At 38.6% G+C, this 10,239-nt stretch overlaps 1 protein-coding gene across 1 annotated transcript; it reads left to right on the top strand.

Moving 5' to 3' along the window:
* The first annotated feature begins 2,657 nt into the window (after window positions 1-2,657).
* LOC143851903 (secoisolariciresinol dehydrogenase-like) lies at window positions 2,658-8,850 on the top strand. Its single transcript, XM_077361396.1, has 2 exons — window positions 2,658-2,731; window positions 7,851-8,850. The coding sequence occupies exons 1-2, from the start codon at window positions 2,694-2,696 to the stop codon at window positions 8,632-8,634; spliced, it is 822 nt and encodes a 273-aa protein (XP_077217511.1). The 5' UTR covers window positions 2,658-2,693; the 3' UTR covers window positions 8,635-8,850.
* The last annotated feature ends 1,389 nt before the right edge of the window (window positions 8,851-10,239 follow it).

Raw genomic sequence — 10,239 nt, 5'->3', positions numbered from 1 at the left:
AACGGCTAACGTTACATGGGTTTTCTAGGCTGAAATTAGTTGCTTCTGTTTCCTTAATTATTTGGTCATGACATGGTTATGGAAACTTGAAATCTTATTCCCCACGAGCTCCATTTAGGTCTTGGTTATTGCCGCGAACCCTACGGGCTTGCACCAGTAGGCAAGTACGTACTTCACAATTCAGGTCAAAACTAAAACTTAATTTCATCCACCAAGCTTAGAAGGTGGCAATGTGATTCTTTGTTACAGCTTTGCAAGCATCTGCAACTATATAATATTCAATGTTACTTAAACAACTTTAAATCATCATGGTATTTCCCGAGCTCCTTGCCTTTTCTTTGGTAGATTCCAGCAACATTATCATCACCTGAAATCATCTTTCTGAAGTCCTCTTCATTTTCAGCAGTTCAAGAATTTCAATACAGTGAACATGAAATACTGGGATCCTTCTAGTCCCAAACCTGCAAAGATTAAATTTAAATAGTTCTTTCCCTCATAGAGGGTTTTGCTTCCATATTGTGTGTCAATTTGTTGGAACAATGTTAATTTATCCGACTAAGCAGATTTCTATTGCTATGTGTTGTAGTATGATGCTTCAAACAGCATGCTCAACTACCCAGACCGGCCCTCTTTCGTGATCCTCAATACCAGAGCCAACTACTTAGAAAGCACAAAATTGGGGTTGTTTATGCCAGACTTCAGATGTTATCGAGTGAATCTAATGGCTTCATCTAATACATCTTCTCCTTGTGTGCTGAGATGTGCCGCTTCATACAAGCTTATTAGGCCTCTCCTATCACTAATTGAGGCTGCATTGAAGCTTCCGTGGTCGTCTTCGAACTTGTTAAATACATCTGTATAAAATTCAGCCATGTCATGATATGCATAATAATTTCCAATTGATAAAACTAGTGAGAGTAGAAATGAAAAAGGATTTACCAAAAGACACATTAAACCCATGTTGTCTTAGTAATCGAAATCGGAGAGCATCGACAAATAGATCATCGTCAGCAGCATATGTATGGGATTCAAATATTTGATGTAGTGCCTCGTTGATCTCCTTTTCAAAATGATATGCCACTCCCAGACGTTGAAGCACGTCAATCAAATTGATTTCTTACTTTGATCCCTTTGAAATGCTTGGCATTCTCTTCACTTCTTCCTTCAACTCTTCAAACCGCTCAGTCCATAAATCTAACTTCTACATGGTACCATTTAGAAGCACAAATAAATTAGCTATATGTTAATTATGAAGGGATATAATCAACTTAAATGATCTCTTTCTCCCTTTCTCTCCCTCTCTTACTTCCCTACGATAAACATAAACCTGCAATTTTATATTCTGCTAAATTTTCTAACATGATCCTTTTTGCTTCTTTTCTAATCGAAACAATATAAATAGAAACAATAGAAGGAAAAAGAGGTGAGTATACCAAAAAAAATAAAAATAAACTATTGAACATAGCATTTCCTATCATCATGTGTTCTATCAAGAGGCATGAGCCACACAACTTTGGCTATCCATAACAATCATAATGGAAGTTAATAATTGAATCTCTCTCTCTCTCTCTTCTTACAATTTGGTCATGAGAGTAGGAGAGGAAGTGATCGCCCCAAACGCTTGGGTGAAACATGCTTGAGTTGCGATTGATTTGTGGCTTCCCAGCTTCTAGTGAATCGACTATGGAACCAAAAGAAGGGGTTGCAGTTATAAGATCCATAGTAATCTCAAGGTTGGGAAATCAAACGAAGGAATATAAGGGCAGTAATGTATTTTGTAATGGAAGTGTCACAAGAATCGGTACTTATAGGCAGCAAATGGAGAGCCGGTATAATTAAAAATCAAAATTATTAGGGTGGAAGGAAAAAAAATTTAATGACATCTAGCTAATATTAACACATCAAGTAACTAAAAAATCCCACATCGGAAAGGGAGGAAAAGTTACTGGGCTATATATGTGGATTTCTCCTCTCCCTATGTAGACGTGTTTTTAGCATCTCGAAGGGGCAGGCCCTGCGGAGTGAGTCGGGCACAGTTAGTGCTGCTGGAAAACAAAACCGGGGAGGGTAGATGACTCAGAACATGACAATATCTACACAGTGGGGTCGGGGCGTGACATAATGGTATCAGAGCAGGACCTCCCATCCAGTACGTTGTGCCAGCGAGGACGCTGGGCCCTAAGGGCGGGTGGATTGAAAGATCCCACAACGGAAAGGGAGGAAAAATTATTGGGCTATATTTTCTTCTCTCCCTATGTAGACGCGTTTTCAGCATCTCCAAGGGGCGGGCCCGGCAGAGTGGGTCGGGCACGGTCAATGCTGCTGGAAAACAAAATCGGGGAGGGTAGAGGACCCAGAACCGGACAATATCTACACAGTGGGGTCGGAGCGTGACAGTAAGAGAGAATTTATATGATAGGTGGCCGTGCAAACATGTGATTTTTAAAAAGTGCGGTATGGCTACCGTAGGTGGCTTTGAAGAGAAAGAGGGGGGTTGAATTTATCTTTAAATGGGGTGAATTTATCACCGCCCTTACAAGTGCCTCTCGTGATGCACATGGTTTTAATAAAACCGGCTTGCATTACTCACGTAAAAGAGTATGTTTTACGTATCCTTCAAAAGAGTAGGTTTTTCTTCTTCTATAAAAGGCTATTAACTTTTGTAGAATATCAGTTGTCACTCTGCCTCAACCATGGGAAGCACCTCCGTTCTCTCTAGCGTTCCGAGAAGGTATTCTTCCCCTCTTTGCCAAACTTAAGTTATTCTTGTTTCGAGTTTTTATATGGTGTAAGCCCGTACCGTCCAATATTTTTCAAAAATATGGTACCTCTTACACCATAGGATGATCCAAACCGTCCATTTGATGGGCCACAAGGAAAAAGATTGTGCCCAAAAAATTGTTTTTAGATTGGAGGGCTAGGATCTTCCGATGGACATGTTTTTTTGGGCACAACCTATTTACCATGTGGCCCATCAAATGGACGGTTTGGATCATCCTACGGTATTAGCTGTACAGTACCTTTTGAATAATACTAGACTATACGGGCTTACACCGTATAAAATATCATCTTGTTTGAGGAGAATTTATATGGTGGCCGGCCGTGCATGCACGTGCAGTCCCTAAAAAAAACAGTGGTGCCTACCTTTTTTTTGGATGATCCAAATGATTCATTTGTTGGGCCCTGACCTAGATAGGGTGTGCCCAAGAAATCTTCTCCATAGGATGATTCTATGCCTCCAATCTGTGGAGGTTTCGATCTGTACAGTCCATTTTAAACCACTTCATATTATAGGGTTAGGATCATCTTATGGAGAAGATATTCTGCACACACTCTATCTTGATCAGGGCCCAACAAATGAATGGTTTGGATCATCCAAACAAGGCGAAGGGCGCACCCATTGGTCAAATGCCATTTAAGAAAGTTCCGATCATAATTTTCTGTGCGCATTTGACCAATGGAGGTGCCCTTTGTACCCATAAAAAAAAAGGAGGTGCCCTTTGTCCCCCTTTTTTTGCATGGGCACCTGTGAATCTAGGAGTCCACTAAATTTTAATAAAATAAAAATTCAAAATAAATAATTAATTGCACAATGCTGCCAAAAAGCTTTATAAAATAACCCAAAAAATGGTCTGCAAAGAAGAGATTAACTATTTTGGTTATCTAGAGACTTTGACAAAATTTCCCAAAGAATAGAATTCATATGGGAGAAAATAGCCTAATAGTGTAGATTTGTGATTTTAGGCAATACAATAACTGAAAAATAAGTATGAAGAATCTGTTTATTACAACTAACATGTGGCTGGTGTTTTAAATAAGTTAGATTTTATTTATTTTTTGATTGGCAAGCTGAGGTTAGGCATGACCCCCACCAGATATATTAAAAATGGAGAAAAGAGTTGCAGGGGGGGCCGCAAGGACAGTACAAACACATAAGAAGTAACAACAGAGGAAAACAAAGAGCTAGCCTGAGGGGAAAGTTACAGACGAAGGTACTGAGTTCCTTTTCCATCTTCATCAATAATGTTGGTAAGCTCGTAAGTGGATCCCGAACCGGGCAAATTCCAACCTTTTATAGAGTAATTTCTCTTTGAGAGGTAATCAGCCGCTGAGTTTGCCTCCCTCCAGATGTGGGAAATCTTGTGATGAAGAAAAGCATACAGTGCTATTTTAATTCTTCTAATTCTCATAACCTATCTCCAAGGGATCGCCGAGGAAACAGGATATTAACCATAAACTTGGAATCAGATTCTACCCAAATATTTCTTGCATTAAGGGTAGAAGCTAGATGAATACCTTTTTCAATTGCATAAAGTTCAAGCTCGAAAATTTCTTCTTTGTCCACATTTTGAGAGAAAAGAGAAATGCATTTACCTGAGTTATCACGAATCAACCCACCGATTCCCCCTCCATCATCATCCAGAGAGGCATCCACATTAATTTTCAGTTCATCAAGAGAGGGAGGGATCCAGGAACACCATTTTTTACTCAGTTCATCAAGAGAGGGAGAATTCAATCTATACCAGAATAAGGAGGCTATTCTTTGGTTTTCTGTAGTATCTGTATCAGTAATATTGAGAGAGTTTATTTTGAGTTTGGCTTCAAGGAGAATTTCTTTCAGGATGAGAGATTTGTGCTTTCTTATACTGTCAAAGGTTCGAGAGTTTCTTTCTCTCCAAATTTTGGAAATGGCATTGGAAAAACAGAATTTAAGCACAATTGAGGACTGATTGTTCCCACAAGAGTTCTTTTTTAGCCAATTGGCTTCTTCAATCAGGGAATTTTTCAGGTATTTGTGGTGCCCAGCTCTCCATAATACTTGTCTCCATATCTAAGTTGAATACCCGCATTTAAAGAACAAATGGTTAACTGATTCAGGTACTGAATTACATAGAACACAAGAGGAATCAGATTGGGGGCCTCTACTGAAGATTCGATCTTTGGTGCTCATCTTGTGAAGAAGGGCCTTCCATGATGTGACAGCATATTTAGGAACAAGACCTTTGAACCACACAATATCAGTCCAATGATGTTTTGGGTTGTGGACTCAAATAGAGTTCCAGGCGCTTTTGGTGCTAAAAGATCCATCAGTAGAGGAGGTCCACTAGAGGGGCTTCAGATTGGATAGTTTTTATTATCCTCATTTGTGATTGCAAACTGGAGTAACTAGAATTCTTCTTTAGGGGAATCTTTATGCATAGAGGGGATCCATCAGTCTCTTCTGAGGATTTGGGAGAGGGAATTTGCAGAGGCTAGGGACGATGCAGTACGAGATCTCAAAAACGGGGAAGAGATGATACTTTTGGGGTGCCAAGGTTGGTTCCAAAAGTCAATCTCATCCTCTTTACCGACATTAAATAAATTAGATTGACATAAAGCGAGGCAAGGTTGGCATAGATGAACTTCTGATTTTCCCCAGAAGATAAAAAACAGAAAGCCAAAATAGCTAAAAAGGGGAATTTGTCAATCTTAAGATCCAACTAATGGCTAAAATAGTGGGTCCCACCTTCTATTGATTGATCTTGAACATCCATCTAATGGTTAAAAATCAACGAAATTAGTCAATCTTTTTTTTTCGGTGGGTAAATCAGTCAATCTAAACATCTAATTAAATGAATTTATGGTTAATGAAAGTGGAGAATCGAAAGAATGTAGGCAAATAATTGTTAGAAAGGTGTGGGCTCTACCCCACTATGGGTGACCAACGGCTGAATAGATTGGCGGCTAAAAGAGAAAAGCTTCTCATAAATTGGCCTCTGATTGAAAGCAACAAAATATAAGATGTTGTAAGGGAGCAAAGCAAATCTTATGGAAAATAAGAAAATTGGGAGAGGTGCTGAAATGTCAAAACCAAAGCTTTAATGCCAAAACCAATAGAAAAAAAAGAATACATGACCCCTCAAGTCAAAGGACATATAATAGGGTCATGTTTGAGCAGAATAGCCTTATCATTATTCATCTCCACAATATATTATGTAATGATCCCGTTCAATGTGAACCATTCACTACACCCATTCTGCCTACTTAGGGTCTACTACCCCCGTGGCCGAGATAAACCACCCCAATCGGTGTATGGACGCAGGTCTAATGCTAGTTGTATACGGGAAGAGATTTCTAGTCTCAATCCTAACAAAGAACCTTTAAGGTCTTCAAAGGGATGGAATATCATATCTCCCTATGCCTTATGATCGGTGAATCCATCGGCATGATACTCCTACTTTGGTTAAAAGGGAAGAACATATGTCATAAAGTAAGCACATCACACACATTCAAACATACATACTTAATAGATGTCATGAAATAAACTATTTATTAAAAAATTAATGTCAATAAAGTAAGGGCGGAATGGCCAGAGCTGGGCTCAAGAAGGCCAAATTTAATGGTGAATGGGCCGAATTTAGTTAGCGTTGATGGAGAAAATGGATGGGGGAGTTGTTGGAGGTCGTGGAAGGAGCCGATGTAAGGAAAAGGGTGTTCGAGTTCAGGGGAAAATGACGAGGTTGGATATGGAGGCGAGGGAGGTCGTGGATAGCGGCAATGAACCTTGTAGGGGTTTGAAGGAGGAGGAAGAGGAGGGGATTTTTAGGGTTGTTAGGGTTACGGTTGATTGGGGAATGACGTAGGGGAGTAATATAGTCTTTAGGGTTACGGTTTAGGGTTAGGGCTAGGAGTATACTTTTGGATTGGATGATTTTTGGGTTAGTGGAAGTAGGTCTTGGAGAAGATGGTAGAAGAATTTGATATATTTTTAATGGGGAACCGTCGGTGTTTAGTGGTGGTTCGAGGTGGAGGCCACCAGAAATCGGATGATGATGTTGGGTAGTGCACGGTTAGGGGCGCACAATAGCTCTGGGTCTTCGAGTGGGATTTTTGAAAATCGAATTTGCCAGCTGATTTTAGTGGAGAAATCGGTACGACGTGGCAGGTCACGATCTTGACTTGGGGGTCCCACAAATTTGGCACTTTTTGCTGGATTCAATTAATTAAATTGAGGCTATTGGGTAATGTAAGGGATAATGGGTTTTTCTTTTGAACCAAGGAGAATGCCCCTGACAATTCATACTATGTAAATCTAGTGGGACTACTGGTCCCCATTGTAATTTTGCTGGTATGAATATATTTGTCAATTTTCAAAAAAATAAAATAAAATAAGGGAGATGATATTTTCACCCCCCCTGCATTACGCGCACGCTCCCCTTATAACGTGATTTGACGTGAAAAGTGGTCAACTTTAACGCCTTTTGACGTCAAATAACGTTATAATGGGGCGCATGCGTAATGCGGGGGGGGGCGCGTATATACTCTCCCTAAAATAAACGTGCTGGCTTTTAGGACATATACGCTAACAGACACTATGTAATTAAATAATTTTTTTTTGCTTACACAAATTATATTTGAAAATTTTCTATTTTATTATCCTTCCCAAACGTTAATGTCATCATTTTCCATATAATTTGTAATTTTTTACATATTTTCTCTTATTTTTACATAATTAATTCTGGAATGATAATATTCTTCCATCGAGCATCAATGTGCCCTTCACAACATCAATGTCTTGGGCAAATAATATCAGCATTGCTTTTTCTTAATCCTGCAAAGCAAAATTCACAAACTTGTCTTGTTTGATGCATTTCAGACCACACAGAGATATGCTCTAATAAAATAACACAGGAGTAGAATACTTCAGATGAGAATTTTATTTTATTCTAGCAGAATCACTTATTGGCTTTTACCAAAGTGTTAATCCCATGTATTCTCTTCTTTTATGCTTACATATTTTCCTATTAGGATTGCTACTAGCTTCTCTAAACAGATTATTTTCCTCAAACACTATTGACTTTGTTCTATAGGCTAGAAGGTAAGGTGGCATTGATTACTGGCGGAGCAAGTGGCATTGGCGAATTCACGGCCAAATTGTTCCACAGGCATGGTGCCAAAGTTGTAATAGCCGATGTTCAAGACGATTTGGGGCAATTACTTAGCAAAGACCTCGGCTTCCCTGATTCCTTCATCCACTGTGATGTCTCAGATGAAGAAAACGTCCGAAGTGCTGTCGACAGTGTCAATACCAAGTACGGGAAGCTCGACATTATGTTCAACAATGCGGGCATCGTAGACCCACCCAAGCAAAGCATTATTAACAATGAGAAGCCAGATTTCGAAAGAGTACTTAATGTCAATGTAACGGGTGTCTTCTTGGGTATCAAGCACGCCGCTCGGGTCATGATCCCTGCTCGTCGTGGCAGCATAATCAGTACATCTAGTGCTGCTGGGATCTTAGGTGGGATCGGTAGTCATGCCTATTCATGCTCGAAGCACGCAGTAGTCGGGCTCACGAAGAATACGGCCGTTGAGCTCGGGCGGTTTGGTATTAGAGTAAACTGTGTTTCTCCTTATGGTTTGGTAACCCCTTTGGCTGAGAGATTCTTTGAGCGAAAAGGTAAAGAGCTTGAGAAGGCAATGGAGGTTACTGCTAATCTTAAGGGGGTCTATCTTAAAGCAGAAGACATTGCTAATGCTGCCCTCTATTTGGGAAGTGATGAATCCAAGTATGTGAGTGGTCACAACCTTGTAGTAGATGGTGGTTACACCATTGTCAATCCAATGTTCGCTATGCAATTTTCAGCTTCTTGATGTGGCCATTAGCTATCACCCATTCCCAATCTATCCAAAGTGGCCCTTGACTGGATTGGGATTTTGTGTTAGCCTTTCCTTGTTCGGCATTTTACTCATTCATGATCATGCTTTGACTTGTCTCGGGTTTCTCTATATGGATGTTAGTTTGGATGTAGTCTGTTTTTTGTGTTGTCCTGATCTTATCAGCTTTTTTAAGGTTGCCCCCCCTGTCCACTCTCCACTTCTCTTCTTTTTTTAGGTTAGTTGGTGCATGTATATTCAATCCTGTTTTAGAAGCTTTAAAAAGATTGACTCTTGACATGTTAATTCTCCTTAAATCTCACCTATTTATGAGTCTTGTTTTTTTTTTAAATTGCTGGTATTTAGATCGATAGTTGCAGACAGGTGGGAGTTTCCAAAAGAGTTCTTTAGAAATGTATAGACGCATTTATTGTCAAAGATCCACACAAAGACAACTCTGCAAATCTATCATTTTATGAAGAAGGGTAGCCATCCAAGATAAACTGTTGTTTGTGTTCTTAAGGAGTATCGTACTAGCAAATCGTTCTTTCCTTCTCTAAATTTTAGGCAACCATATTTCCTTTGATGAGAATGGTAAATTCATATTTTGTGTATTTTAAACCAAAATTTATCAATAAATGAATATATAATATTTATCATTTCGGGTCTACTGAGATTCATAATTGCGTATTATTAGTTAGACAAAACCACATCAAAGAAAACATGAATGCAAATAATAGAAGATCAAATAGATAAATGATTTAAATCCATAAAGACGCAATTACTACTTTATAAGCTCTGATCTCAAATGTCATCAACACTTAGAAATACTTTTCAAAAAAAAAAAAAAAAACAATTACTTAAATGATTTCCCATACACACACAACTCTTCTTTCCCATATAGACACAAGTATTCTTTCCTTTTCTGCTACTCAGAGAACAATTTCCTAAAATTTCCTCACTTCACATTAGTGTTAATGACAACTTGATAAAAATTGTGTAGAGATCAGTTTTCTTTACAAAGTACTATATTTGTTAATAAAGTAAGATTTAATTAGGATTATAAATTATTAAGCTCTAAGGATTTTTGTAAGGAAATCACCCCTCTTATGTCGCTACAATGCAATGGCAGCCAATATTTTTCATGGGAAAAACATTCCATGAAAGAACTCTTCTACCAAAAAAATTAAGCGACATTTTGTTTTTATTTGGGCCACTTCTAATTCTCTCGATTATATCTAATTCAGCTAATTTGCAATTAAAGGTTAGATCTAAGGAGCACCCAATTTGTCACTTCACCAATTCCTTCTTTAAGGTGAGTTCTTGAAAATCCTATCTGAGGAAAATTTTTATATTTCGAAATCACGATCAAATAAACCAATTCTAAATCCAAATCAATGATCTACTCCCGTGCCTCTAACTATATAGTGGTATCCATGGTTTTAAATTTCAGTTTCGGTACCGATTTCGTACCCCACCGAAATTAAAATTTCGTTCGAAATCCGACGAAATAAAGAAAGCCATTTTTTATCCCAGGCCCTAAATTTCAGGGAAATATTAAATAATGAATAAAATATATTTTTTTCATAAAATTTCGAACCG

Source organism: Tasmannia lanceolata, unplaced genomic scaffold, assembly GCF_043159265.1.
Source record: "Tasmannia lanceolata isolate RefF3 unplaced genomic scaffold, GAP_Taslan_0.1 ptg000018l, whole genome shotgun sequence".
Lineage (NCBI taxonomy): Eukaryota > Viridiplantae > Streptophyta > Magnoliopsida > Canellales > Winteraceae > Tasmannia > Tasmannia lanceolata.
Note: the sequence above shows the minus strand (reverse complement) of the source record. Positions and strands in the feature narration are given on the sequence as shown.